The sequence below is a fragment of the Lactuca virosa genome, chromosome 5 (assembly GCF_052849685.1).
Source record: "Lactuca virosa cultivar CGN04683 chromosome 5, Lactuca_virosa_CGN04683_v6, whole genome shotgun sequence".
Lineage (NCBI taxonomy): Eukaryota > Viridiplantae > Streptophyta > Magnoliopsida > Asterales > Asteraceae > Lactuca > Lactuca virosa.
This window is the reverse complement of record NC_136430.1, coordinates 319,280,636-319,302,417: the sequence shown is the minus strand read 5'-3', so window position 1 is coordinate 319,302,417 and position 21,782 is coordinate 319,280,636. Positions and strand designations below refer to the sequence as shown.

At 34.7% G+C, this 21,782-nt stretch overlaps 2 protein-coding genes and 1 non-coding gene across 4 annotated transcripts; all 3 read right to left on the bottom strand.

The window, feature by feature from the left end:
• Positions 1-984: 984 nt before the first annotated feature.
• On the bottom strand, positions 985-8,465 carry LOC145112807 (uncharacterized). Of its 2 annotated transcripts, none has more exons than XM_079048925.1 (2): positions 7,306-8,465; positions 985-1,467 (listed from the first exon to the last, which is right to left on the bottom strand). In XM_079048925.1, exons 1-2 carry the CDS (start codon positions 8,401-8,403, stop codon positions 1,078-1,080), a joined length of 1,488 nt encoding a protein of 495 aa, XP_078905051.1. In that variant the 5' UTR covers positions 8,404-8,465; the 3' UTR covers positions 985-1,077. The 2 variants fall into 2 exon arrangements, with proteins under 2 accessions (XP_078905051.1, XP_078905053.1); XM_079048927.1 differs by lacking the exon at positions 985-1,467 and adding an exon at positions 2,483-2,621.
• Positions 8,466-18,237: 9,772 nt separating this feature from the next.
• TRNAL-CAA (transfer RNA leucine (anticodon CAA)) lies at positions 18,238-18,321 on the bottom strand. Its single transcript has one exon. It is a non-coding gene; the product is annotated as a tRNA-Leu (tRNA).
• A 1,115-nt stretch (positions 18,322-19,436) lies between these two features.
• On the bottom strand, positions 19,437-21,522 carry LOC145113096 (2-oxoglutarate-dependent dioxygenase 19-like). The gene is made up of 4 exons (XM_079049196.1): positions 21,182-21,522; positions 20,859-21,094; positions 20,083-20,413; positions 19,437-19,810 (listed from the first exon to the last, which is right to left on the bottom strand). The coding sequence occupies exons 1-4, from the start codon at positions 21,395-21,397 to the stop codon at positions 19,565-19,567; spliced, it is 1,029 nt and encodes a 342-aa protein (XP_078905322.1). The 5' UTR covers positions 21,398-21,522; the 3' UTR covers positions 19,437-19,564.
• Between the last annotated feature and the right edge of the window lie 260 nt (positions 21,523-21,782).

The following is a 21,782-nucleotide window of genomic DNA, read 5'->3' as shown; positions in this document are numbered from 1 at the left end:
TATATATATATATATATATATATATATATATATATATATATATATATATAAATAACAAAATAATTAATGAAGCTGCAAAAACTAATAATAAAATATAAAGGATATATTAGTAAAAAAAAAAAAAAAACCTTTAAAATGTGGTCTCTTGTAATAAGAACCAAATTAACTCACAAAATCAAATGTAATGTTCTTTTAAATCTTAAATAAAATTTATTTACTAAATGAACATTGCTTAATATTAACATTAACCATATTTTTATTTATTTAAATATTAATGATAATGTTTTTTTATCGGAAATATAAATATTTTTAAAATATGATAAATTACATGAAGGAGATTTATAAATATTTAATATAGATAAATATGTATTAGTAGGAACCCAAAACACATTCCGGAGAGAAATCATAAGAATGAACTCTATGTTTTAAAAACAATGGTTTACCCCAAATCAAAAAATCTATCAGGATGATCTTGCGAAGAACTACTACGAAACTCATAATAATCATTTCCCCACACATATCTAATAGAAAACACATTTAGACGTTATAAGGTTGTCTACTCAATAAAAAGAAAGTTAATAGAATTCCCATCACATAACTTTCTCACCCAAGTTCTCTCCAACTTGCCTGAGTCCTTTGATATTCAAAGATAAAAAAAAATGCATTGACATCCATTAGCTTCAATGTTTCATAATAACTTAGTAAATGTTGGACTCATACCCTTGTATAGAGTACCATGCATGCCGCTTGCGAATGTATTATTGCAATTTATTATTACAATAAACGCATGGCATGAATCAACTCATAAAACAACTTTGCACAACATAATTTTTTTTCATAGGTAAGCATTCCATAAATATTTCGGTTATTTAAGCTTCATAATTTTAGTTTTTTAAAATTTATATATTAATTCATATGATAAGATACGTTGCTTACTAACCAGATCTTCCAGCAATATTAAAATCATATCATTACGTTTTCCGAAACTAGTATACATTTTCCTTAAAAAAAGAATGCTCAAATTCAAAACAATAATGTTAAAGTAACTTATAATTTATGTATTGAAAATTGTACATATTAGCTACAACCACATTTGGTAGTAATTATGCTTCCTTTTGAGGCCTCTTCAAATTTCCTCATTTTGACTTCATTAAGAACCTTTGAAGTCCACTCACGAAAATAAGTAGAGTTGTATCCAATTCTACCATTCTTATAGATGGACATACAACGTCGATCATCATCAGGATAGGGACAATGTTTGCCATCTGTGTCCCGCCATGACCCTTCATATTTCATCCCGGACCAACTAGCTATCCATTTGTAGACAAATTGACCGACACCGGCTAATTTGAGCCAACCCTTTGGGTAAAACTCCATGACACTACTGTTTCTATCCATTAAGAAGATATTAGTCAGCTGTGCACCATGTGGAGAAACTAATATGTCCGTTAATCCCATCAATTTTACCTGTATTATTCGTTCAGAATCAAAGGTTGGATATTTTGTACATATTTTTATTAAATATCTAGAGATAATTATAAAATAACCATTTGACTTTGAGAATCTAATACAGTTATCCAAATTTTCTATTTCTAAAATCTAAACATACATATTTCAGATTTGAATTTATGGTTACTTTATTTCGATTAATACGAAAATGTGAGATCGTTTACGCTAAGTTAAAAATCATTTTGTCAATTTCGTATTTATCCCGATATTTATGAGTAATAAATACAAGTTAAAGTGCTTCTTGATAGTTGATACAGTTATCTATGACATGTGTTGACATTTGTAACAGTTTAGAATAAAGAATTGGGGTTTTTCTTAAAACGAGATAGTTCAGTGGATGAAGATTGCCGGGTTGGGTCCGTGCTTCATTAACGAACCCCTTTTGAAGTAAGCTAAATTTTTTTAAATTAAAATAACGACTGGTAAATTGTATTATTCCTTCAAATACAATCAAAGGTACATTTAGAATATTTATTTTACATTACTAATTATATATTTGAATTATTAGATTTTTTTGAACGATGAAAATATATTAAGACAAATCTAGTAAGGCGGTAAAGAAACGTAGAGTTACATAATAATACAAGAATAAGAAAGTGAAGAGCACCAAACATACCAATTTAACAGTTAAATTTGAATCTATATTTAATTCAATTATAAAAACTTAGATGAAAAGAAAAAGCCAACATATATGCGCTGGATAATCTTTTGCCGTTCAAAAACAGATAAGTAAAAATATCTAATAATCGCGAACTAGCTTACATATTACAGTATCTTTTCTTATATATCATTTTGAACTTTTACCCAACTACGTTTTTCCTAAAATATTATAACAAAGATGTATTAACTTTTGTTAAAGAATGAGAATATGTAATCTTTTTTATAACAATTAACAAATCATAATATTAATCAAAGTTATTTATTTATTATTTAAACTTTTAACTAGACAAATAGCAATTATTTTTAACGCCTAACACATGCACACTTATTATCTACTCGGATACTCTTAAAACTACTCGTTTTGTTCACAACTGGACATGAACGTCCCTTAACCATTTGAGGAGTGAGTGACATCTTTCTACCACACATGATATCGTTAATCTACAAGCCATCTGGTATAAATAATAACCTTATATTAAAATACAACATGGATGGTATAATACAATATATAAAGACTTATCTAAAGATAAATTTCCAAATATAACAAAAATACACATCCTAGTTACCAAAAAAGAGGGTTTGCAAAAATTACCCATGAGTCTGCAAAGATCCTCTGCAGACTCGACTTTCGTACTGCATATTCGGGCTAACAATCCACAGTACTCAGCACTTTCTGTAATATGCTCTTGTATGCTCTCTGTGGACTAATGGTATCTTCGGCGATAAATTTTGATAAATCGTTTATTTTATCCAGAAAAACTTTTTTGTTTATGGAATGGAGATTTGTGTAGGTTGCGATGAAAATAGATTTGTGTTTGGATTTACTGTTTTCATTTTTTATTAGATATGATAGATAAAAATGTAAAACTACAATATTTATCTATCTATTGATTTGTTAATTTTTCAATAAATATAAAACCACAACATAAGTATAAGTAAATTACATAAATAGTCCATATGATTTGGTTAGAATTACATGTTGATCTAGCATTTGAAAAGTTGATAGATCATATCTATATGGTTTCAAGAAAATTTATGGTTTTAGTTCTTGATCTATTTAAAAATAAACTACTTTAACCATTTTTTTTTTTTCTTTTTGTTACTTATTAATTTTAATTTTGATAGAAACCTATGAGATGCTCACACATCCAACTCCGACATGGTTTCAAGAAAAGTTATGGTTGGATCTATCTAAAAATAAACTATTTTAACCTTTGTTTTATATATTTTTGTTACTTATTAATTTTGATAGAAACTTATGAAATGCTCACACATCCAACTCCAATGTTGTGTATGTGTTAAAATAGTTGCTTTTTTTTTTACTTTACATTCACACTAGTGCCATAATCCATATCACCTCCCAATGTTATAATAATCGGTATTTTAGTTGAACCGGTCAGATGAATGATTTTTGGTTCGATCATCGGTTCAGTCGGTTTAACCGCCTGTGTATATCTGAAAGTGGTGTATGTTGGCATTCAATTTATGTACATTAAAGACAACCTATTCAATTTTCTTTGGAAATGACTGTTCTTTTAATCCGTTAAGTGAAACCCAACTATTAAGTGTAAGGCTAATAAAAATGTTCAAAATGTTTATTATCGGTTCTATCACACCGGTTCAAATCGGTATTTAAAAAAATCGTCTGGTTTGATCCGATCTAGAAATTGACATAAAATCAGTCGTTGTTGAACCAATCTCGTCCCTGATTTTCGGTCCGACCGGTTCAACCGACCGGATCGAACCAGTTTTTAAAACATCGGCACCTCCTCTCTCCACCTATTTCCTCTCACCGACAGCCTAAATCCAATAGCTCTTTATGGAAATTGGATGAGAATTGGATAGGATGAGGTGGGCCATTTTTTTGTTTATAGAATTTAAAAGACAAAACTGCAAATTTAGTCCCTGTGGTATTCAAAAAACTTTGGATGGGGTCCAAAAACTTTCCCACTTGCATGGAAGGTCCAAAATCAAAACATTTCCTTGATTTTGGTCCAAAAAATCTTGAAAAGACGATTATGCCCTTTTCATTTTCTTTTTTGTATTTTTTTTATATTTTCTTTAATAATTTATTAATCAAAAATTAAAAATGAAAGAATTGGGCCCACCCCCACCTCTCTCTCTCTCTCTCTCTCTCTCTCTCTCTCTCTCTCTCTCTCTCTCTCTCTCTCTCTCTCTCTCTCTCTCTCCAGATCTTTTATGAATGGATGAATGAAAGGGCTGTTGATTTCTGAAGATAATCATTATTTTGAATAAACTTCTCGATTTAAGCATATACTGAAGAGGTTTAAAGTTAGGTCTTCGATTTTAACAGAGGGAGAAAGGGATGAAAGGGTGTTCGTCTTCACCAAAAGGATCTCCAGATCCTCAGTCGAAACATGATGCCGCTGACCTTCTTGTTTTTGTTTATGCTTCAAGTTGTCGATAAAGGTTTTCGTTCAAGATCTGGATTAAGAATCAATCGCTGGAAACACTAGCAATCAACCACCGCAGCCATTCCGACGAACGCTAGGTTTCAAACGATGATGTCGTCGGATCTATCTCTAACCCTAATCAAAATCCGTCTCCACAACCGAGATCTGAAGACGAAACGAGATCTAAAGGCAAAATATCGATTTCTAGAGTGTATGTGTCTGTTCGTGTTTGAAGGCAAAAATCGATTTCTTTCCCCTGAATTCTGGCATTTGTCTATTAGCTATGAGATGAACATAAGATCTTCATCTTCATATTTCCCCTGATTTCTTCATCTTCATCTAGTTCCCAAATATTCATCTTGTTCAGCCTTGTCTGTATGTGTATGAATAAGGAAGATAGAGAAAAAGAAAAGAGAGAGAGAAAGTGAGAGAGTGTATGAATCTGGTTCAAACATTCATCAGATGGTAGTGATGATATTCCATTTTTCTGAAAATCAGAATGATGAAGATGGGTTTTGTGGAGAGAGAGAGAGAGAGAGAGAGAGAGAGAGAGAGAGAGAGAATGGGGATGGTGGGTAGGGTGGGGGATAATTTTTTTCTTTTTTCTTTATTTTTTAATTAGAATACTATTACAATAATTATAAAAAATACAAAAAAGAAAATAAAAGGGCATAATCGTCTTTTCAAATTTTTTTGGACCAAAATCACGGAAATATTTTGATTTTGGACCTTCAATGCAAGTGGAAAAGTTTTTGGACCCCATCCAAAGTTTTTTGAATACCACAGGGACTAAATTTGCAGTTTTGTCAATTTAAAATCATAAACTAAGTGAAAAAAAGATATTAAAAATGGAAGACTAGTTTTTATATTAAGAATTTATATATATATATATTTTGAACCATAAGGATGCTCTTTATCATTTTCTTTATAGGTTGGATCAAGTATATGGTACTATCAAATCATATGGGCCATTTATGATATATTTATATAGTATTAGTTATATTCGTTAGGAATTATAAATTAATTGTTAATGTGTAAATGGATTATAAAAATGTTGTTATTTCAATGATATGAGCAATAATTACCAAAGCTGATGGACGATAATTACAAAAAATAATGTGATATAACTAAAATATTAAGCTATGTAGTGTGGTGCTTACGCACCATGCGATATGCTAACGTTGAGTGTTATAACTTGTGAATATCATCCCTACCTTGTATTATGCATGAGTGGTCTTATGGATTGTGGAGCGACTTACATCTTCCCTCTTTAATTGTTTTATATTTTCTGTTTATATAATTATTATTTTTAAATTAAATAATTAAGAGTGTTTTGGATGATAGAGTATTAGAATCATGTAGAAAGGTATTTGGCTATGTGGTCATCTCTGCCCTATGACTTTGTGGCTATCCATAAGTACTTTTATGTTATTTCCTAACCTTGGTGAGGATTATGTAGATATGTGTTTAGCTATGTGGCTATCTCCTAACAATCCTATCATGCACTATGTACAACCTTATATTCATTACACTAAGGCCATCCCCAATGGGGATTTAATTGTGAATTTAATGGGGAAAAAGGGAGTTTAATACATAAACTCACCATTGTGGGTGGAGTTCAATGAAGTGGGGTTTAATCCCCACTGAACGCCGGTATGCAATTTTTTTTTAACCATTTCACCCAAGGTTGTCAAGATCGGGATCCTACCTATGATCGTTTTTGGGTTTGCAAGATCGGGATCGAGATCCTAAGATCCCACAAAATAGAATATAATTTTAATTTATAATATTTAATCATGAAAAATGTTTCAAACATTTAATTTTTCGTTCAAAAGTTATAAAAACTTCAAAATATTAGTCATAAGTCACAATAAAAAATGATAAATTGTTGATTGGTAAAGGGTAAAAGACATAAAATGGTAAAAAAAATTTCATTTGCAAAAAAAAAAAAAAAAAAAAAAAAAAAAAATCAAGGGAAGGTAGGATCGGATCGGATCTCGATCCTACGATCCTACATACGATCTTACGATCCTACCTGCGATCCTACACCAAATACAACCCTTTTACGATCCGGATCGTTTTTCATACCTAGGATCGTACGATCCTACGATCAGGATCGCGATTTTGACAACCATGATTTCACCAATAAAACTTTGTATTTAAATAATTACATGTATATACACAATGTATATGTCATTATTTTCTTATTTATAATATTTGTAATTTACTTTATGTTATATTGAATAATTTAAATCATCAAGGTAATTTATATTATAATATTCTAAACAAAAAAATATTTCAATCTTAAAAATATTTTAAAACAATAACATATACAACAATCATTAATTAATAATTTACAATTTGTAACTTTTAATTTCTAATTAATGTAGTATTATAGTTTTACAATATTGTTTATAAAAAGATATAATTAAATGTTGATGTGGAAATTCATTAAAATCTTAAGAGTTTAATGAAGTGTAGAGTTTAATGGATAAAATGATATAGTTAGTGGAATGCTGATGTCCCGATCCATTAAACTCTTAAGAGTTCAATGCACCGGAGATGGCTTAAGCTATAATGTTATATAATGCTGACATGTCATATATTTTTGCCAACGTATCTTTTGTTTTAAAATTTCGAATTGTATTTCTCGCCAACATAAAAATTCACATGTAATCGATAATCAATTTTTTGAAGGTTAAAATAGACATTTTATACTAACCTGTTCACAGATGGTAAGATTACTGGAATACGCCACCCTGAAACGGCAGTTCTCCACCTTCTCACACTCCCTTTCAAAAATCTCCACCACCGCCGTCTCATTTCTGAATGATCTCGGCCCCGTTCTCATCAATAACGTCAACCCAATGTCGCCGTCGGTACGATCCACTTCAGCACCACACATCATCCTCGCCTTGCATCGAATCAGATCATAAACCTCCATCCTCCTCTCCCTCGACATCCCTCCTTCGTTATGCCTCATCACCACCGCCTCCTCATAACAAAACGTCGATTGCTCATGGCCGCCGTCATCGAACTTCTCAATGTTCATTGCCCCACCGAACGTCGCCTCCATAAGCGTATTCAACCACGGGCTCATTCCAGTTCGAACCTCACCCCAGTGGTATAAAATCCACCGATTGGGCAGTGCGCACTGGTTTTTTAAATGCCACGCAACGAACGGGAAAAGGGATGATAATCCGTGCCAGATGTTACTGAAATCGTAGTGGTTGTAGGATACGAACGTCCGGCCGGTGACGAGGGTGGCGTTTTTGGGTAGGAATCCAGGGTACGCTAGTGCATAGTAGTTCCATGATCCGTCGTGATTGTCGTGACCCTTGATGCAGAGAATCCGGCCATCGGATGACTTTGAAGGGAATTGTTGGTATTGAACTTCACCTTCTTCATGTGTGTCGTAGAGGGAGCTCATGAACCATGTGTGGCCCACGAGAGCAGCGTTCGCAAACCGGAGGTCTTTCAATGGAAGGAAAGTAATGGATTCTCGAAGCTTATCGCCCATGGATTCGAGATCTGGAGCGCATGATGAAGGAGAATCGTCGTTGGTTGTCAGTTTTTCTTGCCAGTTATGGAGGAAGGAGAGGGAATTAGGTGAAGATGGTAATGGAGTTTGGAGGATTTGAATGTGGAAGACGACAAAAAGGGTAACGCAGATTGAGCAAAGGTAGACGGAGAGTTTTGGAGAGAAGAAAGATGAGCGGCTGGTGACGACGGCGGTGGCGCGTGGTGACTGTTTGTGGTGGTATGGCATTTCTAAATTTGGGGTGGTGGAATTTTGGTGAGGAGAGGACACTGCGGTCATTGTATGGAGATTGAGTATGAGTTTGCTATTAGAATTTAAGGCAATTGAAAAATATTAATAAAATAATTTCATTCACAATGGATTGCAAAAGAAGTGTATTTGTATATAAAGAAGAGAAATAGAAGTGTTTTAATGCTATCAACTTGTTAAAAAAATCATTTTTATATTTATAATTTATAGTTAAAAAATGTTTTGAAATATTATTTATTTTTTTAATTTTTTTAATAATCGTGCTCATTGTGGTTTTTGAGTAGTTTTTGACCAACAAGTTGTTGGGTTTTCAGGCATGAAAGCATGATACAAGAAATAAAAATATAACAAAATGTGGGAAAAGGTACAATTCCATTACCATATCAAGCCACCCTCATAATTTCCACACCTTTACCGCTTTACGTATGATGATTCGAATGGTTAACTAATATATGTTGAATTCTATAGATATATTTAAATTAATACTAGTATATTATAATGCATTTTTTTATGCCGTTCAAAAATAAAAATAAAAATAAAAAGTTTTTAATTTTAAATCAAAACAAAAATCTAGTGTTAAAATAAAATTAGTTATAACATTGTTTGAGATACAAAAGTACAGTTCGAAACAGAGACGATGAAGATACCTTCGGAATTTGATTTATTGAATATATAATATATTACATGTAAAAAGTATATCATATATTGCAAAGATTTTTCACTCTTATATGGATATATTGAAAATAAAATCCAAAATATGTACATGCATTAATTATAAGTGAGGGTTGTAAATTACTTGTGAAGGGTTGGCATAACGTATGCAAGAACTCTCGCAATTTTAGGATTCTTTTTTAAGTTGAAGCAAGCTAATTAAAAAAGGATCCAAATCTCTATAAATTAAATATTCTTTTTTGTTCGTTAAGAGTATACGGCGTGGGTCACAACGAGAAACGAATTGGCTGAGTTGTTGGCACACGAAAACGGCGTCACGACGCGGGGAACACCGCCCCCCAACTCGTTGAAGCTCGTTATGTTGCATCTTGTGGTAACGAGGACAAGATAAAACAAGAAAGATGATTGGCTATCTCCTTCATCAACCAATCAAATAATTTTCTCTATTTTCTTACTCTACCTCTTAACATGATATAACATGTGGAACACCATTTCCCCCTTGGTGTTATGGATGAGGTGGCACCAATTTGGTGTTACATTCAGTTGCCCACACCCAATGTTCTAATAACTCTTTTAGTTGACTAAATATATAATAAAAGAACAGGTTGTATAAGTAAAATATAAAAGATGGTAACTAATTATGTATTTTTAAATACGATGCATATAGGATCCGAAATACAGTCCTCATCGACTCATGGTTGATCTTCGGGGATGAATATGATATGGGAAAGAAATAAAGGAAATACTTGTTAATTTTTTGGAAAGAAAATATGGACTATGTAGTGTAAATATATGTGGAGCCATAAGATTGTCTCTTCAAAAGAGCTATTGTGAAGAGAAGGAGAACTTCAACATATATAGCCACTTATAAGACCGTGTTGCAACGATGTGAGATACACTAACATTTCCTTTTAGAGCCGGAGGCTCAATGAGGATAGATAGGGATGTGTTGAACCATGGGCCACGTGGGGTGCAGGACACAGACTCTGATACCATGTAAATATATGTGGAGCCCAAAATTGTCTCTCCAAAAGAGTCATTGTGGAGAGAAGGGAACTCAAACATATATAGTCACTTATAAGACCATGTTGCACGATGTGGGATACACTAACACTCCCTTTAGAGCCGGAGGCTCAATGAAGATAAATAGGGATGTGCTGAACCACGGGGGTTGTAACATCCCCATTTTCACGGCCAGAAAAGACCGATTTTGTTTATGCTTTGTTTAAAAATCAGAGTAACATTTTAAATAAAAGTGTTGCGGAATTTGTTCCCAAAAAAAACATGATAAATGTGTTATGAAAGCATTTCCGAAGAAATGTATTTTTATTCCTTTTAAAACCTTGGGATGTCATTGTCAATACAGAAACATAACCATAAACAGAACTTACATTCATTTACACTAGTGATCTACATCTCTTTTAAATCTCTTAGTGTAAAGTGGCTTCATATCGACACCTGTGATACAAATAAGCCTGAGTGGGTCAGGTTGGGAAACCTGGTGAGTACATAGGATTTTCAACCCACAATAATATAATTATTATGTTTAAACATCAAACAATCAGTCCAATTACCCATCCCCATTATATTCCTTACTCTTAAGAATCTACCCTAAGAGTCATCTATCTTGCATTCGTTTATTCCGAAGTCCCTTGCTTCCAGGGTTATAAGACATGCACTAAGTCCATAGCTGCCAATGCTCATTCGTAAAGCACTAAATCCATAGCTGCTAAAATTCATTCATCGGGTACTAAATCCATAGCTACCAGTGTTCATCTAATAGGTACTAAGTCCATAGCTACCCATGTTTATCTATCAGGTACTAAGTCCATATCTACCAACGTTTATCTATCAGGTACTAAGTCCATAGCTACCAACGTTTATCTAACAGGTACTAAGTCCATAGCTACCAACGTTTATTCAATAGGCACTAAGTCCATAGATACCGATGTTATTTGTTAGGCACTAAGTCTATAGCTGCCAATGTTCACTCATATCATCTTTCACCTCTCATCGTTCATCTACCCATGTTTTCCCCAACATATTCGTAGATATAAAATACATATACAGTTTAAATTATTTAAAACATGTATAAAATCGTTCATCCAGCATAGATAACAAGAATACAGATAATATGCACACATAGCACGTAATTTATATAAAATACTTCATATCTATGTGTAAGATGAAAGTAACTATGCACTCACTTGATAAGGTGGTGACTCGGTACTCGGACAGCGCTTCGTTTACTTTAAAATAATTTCCTTCGACGATACCTAGTATTATTACCACTAGATTTTAGTCTAATATTTACCGTGACTAATTATTAGTCTTATTATTATTATATAAGCGTTTAAACAATATTTTCCAACCACTATGTACAGACAGGGGCCAGACATAAAACACCGGAGAGCAGGATCATTTTGGCATATAGCACTTTTGAAATCCAACAACTCAGGCGGCCCTTCAAACCGGATTCCCCGTACCACGAGTGGTTAAAAAGATATTATAACGACACTTATATAACCCATAATAATAGCTCAAATAATTATTGTAAGGTCCTAATAACATTACTATATTTAAATAAAAGCTATATTAAAAATTAGGTAGACGTATCTTACCTACGAGGGGGTTTGGCTAGAAGCTGTGCTATGCAGGGGCAGAACTTCCGAGCCGAAAGCTCTTCTTCTCGGAGTCGTCGAGCGCTCCGGGGCTTTCTTCTAGCGCTAGGGGAGTTTTGTTTTGGATGCCACATCGATCTTGGTTTTCTAAACCGAGTAACTCCCGTTGTAGCTTTTATCATAGCCAGACTCAATTTGCTATAGCCACTAGGTTCGGAATAACATTCATCTTCTTAGTCATTACCGCAACAATGATAACGATGAATGTGAACAAAACAAATTCAATTACTAGTGCTTTGGTAACCTTTTGACTTTTCCTAATCCAAGTGTGATACCTGTGCTTCCGGTAGTATAGGCCTCTACTACCTTTCACATCTACTCATACTCATCCCAAGTATTGTCTCATAGTTCACCAAGTCACCACACAAGAAAATCATATAACAACTCAATACATCGAGTATGTACAATAACCAAGGATTATATTACTTCTTGAAAATGATTACATGATTTATTTATACTATATGTGTATTACATCAGGCCACATAAGCTAATACTACTCATTCATCTCATTCTTTCAAGTACTCCTGACAAGCAGCACCGAATTCTTGCCCTCTTTTTTCTTCATCAAGTATCATGTGGTACGCTCTTGCCTTTGCCTTTGGTGGCACATTCGGCCTTGTTGATTTGTTTTTCTTTGGACAATTCTTCGAGATATACCCATTACCTACACATTTGTAACACTTCTTGTCATCGAATATACAATCTCTGGAATAGTGACCAAATCTTCTGCATTTGTAGTAGGTCACCTCCCCATCGTATCTCCCAAAGTGCTTCTTCTTGCACTTATAAAACCACCTTGGTTCAAAATTTCCCCTAGATTTTTTTTCGTTTGGGCCAGTCTTTGAAAATCTACTCTTCTTGTTGAAATTTAGGATTCCTTCACTCTTCCACTTTTTGTTAACTTCAGTCTTGTCGGCGTCTCTTGCTTTGATCATGCTTTCCACAGACCTTACAGCCCAGACTTCTTCTTCGAAAATAGAAGCCTACTTAACAGGAATAGTGTACTCCCATGGTAGTCCCTTAGAGTACATATCCATTTTTGTAAGCTCGTTGGGCACAAGGTGCAAGGCGAAGTACATTTTGTATGTGAAAGCATTGGTGTATTCCTCAACTGACACGATGCCCTTCTTTAGTGTCAGAAGTTGGTTCTCCAGCTCTAGCATGTTTTGGGCTAAGCAGTACTTGCGCTTGAAGTGAACTAAGAATTATATCCATGTCAGGTTTAGTGGATCGTTAGGGCTTAAAATCTTTCCTAACATATTACACTAGCGAACAACCCCGCCTCTGAATTTTCGCACCGCGTAAGTGGTCTGTAACTTGCCTTTGCAACCACAAGTTATGAAAGCCAACTCCATCTCAGAAATCCAATCCATAACTTCGATCAGACCTTCCTTTCCACTAAAATTCGATGGTTTGCAAGTCGTAAATTCCTTGTAATTGCATACATTCCTTTCAATCTACATTTCAGGGTCATTCCTCTTAACCACTTGGGGTTCCATACGACTCACTGCCCTACTAGGAGTCATCACCTATCATTTTCTGGTATATTTCCATCGTTAAAGACATCTCCTAATATTCGTCACCTGTCATCACAATTTATATTTTCATTGCTAATGTATTTTCCTAGTGTTCATCGCCTAATCATCGCATTGAATATACGGTTCTTACATCACCTGAAATTGTAATTCGTTGGTAGAGTGCATCGTATGAATACACGGTTCCTACATCGCCTAAACTTGTAATTCGTTGGTAGAGTACATCGCATGAATACACGGTTCTTACATCGCTTGAACTCGTAAATTCATCACTTACAGGTTGTAAACATGTCGGTGTTCCACTGGACTATTTAGATTAGTGTGTGGTTGTCATCTATACTCTGGTAGATGACTACATCGCAATTATCGCAAGTAAGGGTCAGGGCATCTCCTAATCATTTTCCATTTCTCATCTCCCATCTCTCATCACCTATCACTACCATATATATACATATATATATATATATATATATATATATATATATATATATATATATATATGAAAATACTTGTATAATAAATCGAGTAAAATCATATCATATGAGTTCATCAACACATATTGCAAATAATAGGCTCACATAGGATTTAATTATCTGAATACTTCATATCTATGTGTAAGATGAAAGTAACTATGCACTTACTTGTTAAAGTGGATGATTGAAAAGTAGGGCAGCGATTCACTTCGGTACTTGGATTTTACTTGTGATGCGATCTTGGTTCATATTACTAAGTCTTAGTTTTATAAGTTTGGCGACTAATGATAGTCTAGATTCCTCAAGAATCCCAATTTCTACATCAAGATCTATCAAGTAAGGAAAAACTAGGTATGATCATATCAGATGTAGGGTCCGTTTGGTATACATAGTATACTGTTTGGAAATCCTACTTTAAACACCTGACTAAATCCAGCCTAGACATCATCCCCGTAAGTAGATCAATCAATATAATGACGTTGGAATCACCGATAAATCATAATTATAGGCTCATAATAACGACTATGACTACAATTAAAATTAACACTTGAATAAAATAAGTGTAGCTTAAATTACAAAGTATTCTGATGAAAACCAGGGATTATGTGGGCAGAACTCTGATCCGGGAGCTTCTATTCGCCATCTATCTAACACCGCAAGGCTTGGCTAAAGGGGTCGAGAACTTCTAGAGTAAAAGGGTGTAAAGATACGAGAGGAAATCCAAAGGTTTACGGGTGAGGGATGTGAAGAATGAGGCTGAAATCGAAGGAAGATATTAGTCAAAATCTGAGTGCACGCTGCGCATACGGTCGGATGTGAACACGTGTCGTTCTCTGCGTGGTGCCATGTGTCACATTTTTGGTGGAGTGTCAGTGCGCTCTACGCAAGCTGTTTGTGCGCGCGGGCACACGGGAAGAATTTGTTTTTTTTTTAGAAATTTTATATCTTCTTCATACGAACTCCGTTTTCGAAGGGTTTTATATCCACACGTAGTTATCGATGTGATTTACAACTTTCATTTAGACTCCGTCTGCTAAATTTGACTTTATTTTTATTGTTTTTTTATTAACATGCTTATACTCCATTATTGACTGTCTTTATATCAACAAATAAGTAATGACGATATCTTCAACTCTCATTTAGATTTTTTCGTAACAATGACCAATTTCAGTTTCGGTTTCTGAGTCGTATAGTGCTACGCTGAAATGTTAGAAAAATCATAACTTCATCTCACGAAGTCAGATTTAGGAATTTTTTATATAGACGGAATCCTTGTCACATATACTATAACGTTGGTTAAGATTATTTATCCTAAATAATCTTCGATCAGAAAGTCAATTTTAACACTTGTAATATTCAATTTGACTAGACAGAATCTGTGGGTGTTACAAGAGCAGCTGAGGACCAAGAGGGTGAGATATCGGGCTTATTGGGATCGACCAATGAGGCAAAGGGATCGGAAGAGAGCGACTCGTGAGGAGTCTGCTCTACAAGAGTCAAGTCGTCAAGAGGGTTTTCGGGTATAGAAGTATCCGACATGGAGGAGGTTTTATCGAGGTTGGGAGATGTTAGAAGTGCATGCTCGATAAACGAGTAGGAAGGAGAGTTGTTGGGGGCCATGGACCCAAAAGGAAACACAGTCTCGTCAAAAATCACGTGTCTAGAAATGATAATTTGTTTTTTATGAAGGTTTAGACATTGATATCCTTTATGGTTTGAGGTATATCCAAGAAAAATACAGGGAGTAGAACGCGGGAAAATTTTATGGGGAGTGACGGTATGAGGAAAACAAAGGCAACCGAAAACACACAAATTATCATAAGTGGGAGTTTTGGTGTATAACTTTTGAAATGGAGTGTCATTTTTTATGTTGGTGGTTGGAAGGATATTTAGGAGATGTTCAGCCATTAAAAGGGCTTCAACCCAATATTCAAGAGGAAGACGAGCTTGAAGAAGAAGGGTACGAACAATATTGTTGATGGTGCGTAAGATGCGTTCAGATTTACCCTTTTTTTAGGATATGTGAGGACAAGAAAAACACATGTGAATGCCATTTGTATCACAAAGTTGTTGGAATTGTTTGTTATGATATTCACCACCATTGTCGCATTATATGGTTTTAATGTCGATGTGAAATTGGTTAAGAACAATGGCACGAAAATGGACAAATTTAAAGAAGACCTCATCTTTGACCCGTAAAGGGTACACCCATAGGTAATGCGAATAATCATAAAAAAATATGACATAATATTTTATCCCACTAATACTAGTGACCGGGGAAGTCCAAACATCAGAATGAACAAGCTCAAAAGGAGAAAAAGTAATGGAATTAGATAAAGTAAAAGGTAATTTGACATGTTTGCCCATTTGAAAAGATTCACACAAGTTTGACAATTTATTATTGGAACATGAAATAAAATGACTATCAATTAATTTATTAGTAGAAAGTATACATGCGTTTGAATGAAGGTGTGAGGTGGCCACATTATCCATATACCATCCCGTGTTGCCCGGATCCGAAAAGGACATTGTATTGAACATTTAGGGCAAAGTACTGGGCTAATCAAACCCAAATTGTTGTTGTTGGGCTGTGTTGGGTTGGGGTTATCGCATTAGGTGGCCCAAAAAATAATGGGCTTGATTGGTAGCACTTTTGACACCGGGTGAAGCATGTTAGGCCGATGAATTTGGACTGGGCAAAAGACCACGATAGTGGTGTTGGGACGTCACAACAGTAGGATCGAGGTGGTACCACCCATACGCCTGACCAGGTGAGTTTTGCAGGGGACCGGTAAGTTGGTTGTCCACTGTCGGAGCAAAGATCATCGGAACAGCCTCCTCTGCCCTGATTCCGGCCACCACTATTGTTGCCACGTGAAGAATTTCCCCCATGAGAGGAGTATTGGAACGTGTCATCTGTTGCTAACACGTGAGGAGAAGAAGAATGATCAGTGTGAGAAGTCATATAGTTCTTGTTGTGATCATGCATGAGTTCTTGTTCTTCCACAGCAAGCATAAAGCGAGCCTTCATGAATGATGGAAACGACTCAGTGTGACAGGTGGTAATGGCGATGTACGAGAACTTGGAGGACAAGCCACTGAGTAGATGAGACAGCAAGTTTCGATCAGTTACCGAGGCTCCAAGGTTCTCAAGTTAATCATCAATCTTCTTGATACGAGCACATTACGTGGAAACCGAAGAATCCCCCATGGTGATGTTGCGAAGTTCAGTCTCCAATTGATGTGCTCGGGATTCTTTGTTGTCACGAAACAATGTTTCCAGGCTATTTCAAAGACCATAGTATGCCACCTTTTTCTTTAATACCATTTCTAGAAGAGATGTGGAAAGGGTGCTATAAATCCATGACTTGACAATGGAGTCATGGCGAGTCCATTAAGAAGAAGATGAAGCTTTTCCATTAGGAGGTTTGAGATGTTGATCGTGACCAAACCCAATACAGTGGGTTTCGAATAGTTCTTGCCATATATCATAGTTCATTTGATCAAGATCCAAGACCAAAGGAACATCAAGCTTAATGTTAATGGAAGAGGAAGGTTTTTTAGTGGGTATTTGATCATCAGTGCCCATCGAGAAAGAGAAGAAGAATCGGAAAAAGACAAGATGACGATGAGAAAAGGTAGCAGGACGACAAGGTAGGGTTAGGATACCTAGTCTTCTGATACCATGCTTATTGGATATTTTCTCATGAACCATACTTTCATTCAGTCAAATATAAATAATACACAAGAGTAATAACGGACGACTACATGGCCGAATACATGATGGGCTATGCTAAAGAATATAGACCACACTAAATGACTAAAACTAATACAACATAATAATACAAATATACATAGTCTAACACTACTCACTATATTTGATAGTGACGAGTTTGTAATGAACGTTCAATAGTTGAGAGAGTCGTGCTACCCAACCCTAGTACGTTCAATGTAGTACGTTGTTTGAGTGTTTGAGTGATATTTCTTTTGAACATCATGCCACTCCAGGTTTAAAATTATCAGATTCGGATTTGGGGTAACTTCATTTTAAAATACCTTCATAGAGTGGGTGTTGTCGTGGTATTATTTGTAAGGCAATCTTTTGGTTCAATAGTATGTTAATGTGACGATCTACAAATCAAGTTTTCTCAGGACTGATAAATTAAAAAGAAATATCAATTTAATTTAAAATTAGCATGGGCCTGGGTGTCATGACTTATCTAGTTATTATATTATAGGGTGGGATATACTTCTCTCCCGATGCCATGATTGATTGTCAAAAGCCGACATAAATATTGGATTTGGATCCTACTAAATCAAAACTAAACTCGTATTAAAAAAAAAATCCAAAATAAGCAAAGGACGAACTAAAATAGGTTTTCGATTACGAGTTTGAACCGGGAAAGAGCTGCAAATATATTTCCACCGGCACAATTGGAGAAAACGGTTGACTTTTGTATTGAAGTAAATGTTGACTTTGACTACAAAATTGGATAAAAATAATTTCAGAAGTGGGATTTGAACCCACGCTCTCTTTCGAAGACCAGAACTTGAGTCTGGCGCCTTAGACCACTCGGCCATCCTGACGTTTTTGTTTGTTTCCCTGATACATATCAAATATACTTTACTTGATACATATGAGATGTTGGAAACCACAATTAACTGCTACAAAAATAATAGAAAACTTAAATAGCAAAAGTTATTCAAATACAAAAAAATGTAACTTGATAACGTCGTGAAATCTTTGAATAATAATATAAGCTTCGTAGCAAAGAAATGTGAAAATACTCAAATTTAGAGGGAACCAGAAAACTTAATCATAGTCTTTGGATCAAATTTATCTAACAAACGCAATTTGCTGGAGACAATTATTTTTTAAACAACTGTAACTGTCCAATCTCGGCTATTGATTATTTTCAACTAATTAAGTTTATTAATTCACTAAAAAATTGAGTTCTCTAATCATATTTTTATTATTTATATACTGAACACTTGTAACAATATTTTTATCAATAGAACTTCCTTTTACATGCGGCCGTGCATCTAAAAGTCACGAACAATGAAAATACAAGTTCTTTGGTATAAACTTATCTTATTTTTTTGAACGACTTAATTTTTATATATAGAAAACTCACACTAGCAAGAAGCTAGGGAAAAAAAAAAAAACAATTACAAAAACAAAGAGCTAGTTGGGTTTTTTAACCAAGAAATGCAAAATCATATTTGTTTTTATAACCAAACCACAAGAACAAGAATTGTTTAGGGTTTAGGGTTGAGATCCCATTTTTTTTAAAGTGGATTAGGATTGACGTTACTGTCAATACGACAAAATTATAATTTTATCTCACAAAAAGGCTCAACAAGATTGGAAATATGTTTGTTCTTGATCTCTTATATATACAAAAACATGAATATCTTTCTTATCTTTAAAATCCAAAATATATGTACAAATCTTTGTCGGTGTTTTGTGGGCATCGAAGTAGGCCCCACGTTCTAATTAAACAATACTTATAATTTTTATCCCGCATAAAAACGTGAACTGTCTAGCCATCATAAAGGGTTTTGCTAACGATCTTTCATCTTTATAAAAAGATGTGAATACTCTCCTTGATAGTTGATCTTACAATCAAGAACAACCATCGAAAGTTAATCTAGTCCTGTCCAATTCTTTCCCCCAACCAAACGCCATGAGTATGTATGCATACCAAAAAACAAAATACAAAATTTATGCAATAAAAACAATAGCATAAATACAAATCAGGGTGTGTTGCAACATCGACCACTCACTAACATTGACATCACATGGGACACACATACACTTATTAATTCTTCATACACGAACCTGGTCCAAACAAGTTTTCCTGTATAGTTTGTTGCTTTGTTGCATTTCCACATACTCCTTGTACTTCATCGGAACAAATGTTGCTGGACACCTTTCTTCATCCACCAACTCGTAAGCCGGCCTCACTGCTGTATCTGGCGACGGCCCATGTGCTACAGCCACTGATATCCTTGTGAAAGCATTATTTACAACCGCACGATGCTCCACACTTTTGTACCTCCCATTACTAAAAATCTACACACCCAAAAAAACATTATCAACAGATACTTAGGCACGTTTGTTACAAAAGACATGACATAAATAGGTTTTGTTGTGTTTGGGTGCACAAACTTCAATAAAAATAGCATTTTTTTGGCCCTGCCAAAAAATGGGATGTTCTCTTACTCTCAATATGTCAAATCTGATATAAAAGATGTGAATACCTTCATTATTTTCATAATTGAAAATAATCCTAGAAAAATCGTGGAGTCCAGTCTTGTCACATGTAATAAAAAATACTTAGGTACCTCAAGGTGATCTGCAGTATTGACTAGAAACGAGCCGGGAAGAGTATTGTTCACATTGACCCATTGACCATTGTGCTTAATTTGAAGTCCGCCTATGCCATTTTCTATGAGGAATGTAAGGAGGCCGTGATCCGAATGAGGTGGCAACCCTATTGCAAGATCGGGTTGTGGGCAAGGGGGGTAAAGATTGACAATACATATCTGTAAACTCGATTCCAGTTTCAAAGCTTTTTCTATGCAAGAGTGGTCGAGTCCTAGACTCATTGATATCCCACTAAGTAACCCTCTTGCTACTTCTCTAGTTCTTTTTGTGTACTCGAATAGAACATCACTGCAACACAAGAATCATATCAAAGTTATTACATTTAACCTCAAAAGGTAATGGCGTAATGCCAAAACCATGTTTCTTTTTCCCCTGTTTGGATAAAATATTTTCTATACAAATGATTTACAAAAATTATTTAAGAAGATGACGACACAATTGAAAAAAATGAATGGAAAGAATAGACCGAGTCAAAATTTTAAATAAATGATGCCGTCTAAAACATGATATATATCTCTTTTTTTCTGAATGAACCGTGTGAATGGAATTTGATTTATTTTCACGATTGTATTTTGTTGACCAAATTAACACACTCACGATAAGATGAGTTGGAAACGAATTTGATTAACACCCTTCAATAACAATAGAATACTGAAACCTTTTGACAAGAAACAAATATATAGTTTTAGCATGAAGGGATATCAATGGAACTTAAAAGAATGAAACTGGTTACCTGAACCCCAGGGGCTTGTTCGGTGAGTGAAACTCCGGGTGTACAATAAGCTTGAGAAAATCTCTCCAGCAAAAAAACTTTTCCTTCTTAGTATTGAAGCTTGTTCCATATCTGATTGGATCACGAACATCCTTTTCCTCAAAATCTTTCTTTTCTTCATCTGTCAGTTCAAAAAATTCATCCGATTTTTCTATAACCATGTTCATCAAAGTCTCGGGAACGCCATGATTAATCACCTAAACAATTTAAAACCATCAAAAAGAGCTTAAGAACAATCTGCAGCCATATTTTAAGCGACTGAGTTCAAGATAGATAGCAAGAACCTGAAAAAATCCCCATTCAGTGCAGGCTTTATCAAGGTCTTGGATAACTTGACACCGTAGGGTAGGATCAGGGGACGTGAGCAATGAAAAATCAATGACAGGGATCGAATCTTGAGGATCTGAAGCAGGGTACTCGTTAGAGTTTGTGGAGTAGGCGTAGATAGAAGGGATGGACTTGAGATCAGAAGATTCGGTTAATCTTTTAACGGAGTTCATCTTCAAATGCTCAACATATATAAGTTATACACACTGTAAACCGGCATATATATTTATACACACAGAAAATACATACAATAATATCATAAGACCAATCAATGAAGCATGCATGCATGAACATTGGTTGCCACATGTGATGGTCGTCTTCATATCGGCCCACACTAAATATCTACCGGACTATCCCTGCTAGCTGTCTAACCGTCTGCCCATATTGACTACCTTTTTAGCGGTACAAATTATGTTGGTGATTTTATATCATCAATATTATTTAAGTATAATAGGATTAAATTTGTTGACCAAAAGTGATCTTGTTGAATATTGAACAAGTTAGGATGGTGTAGGAGTGCACACTTGTTCAAGTTTTTCAAGATTCAAAGTACATTGT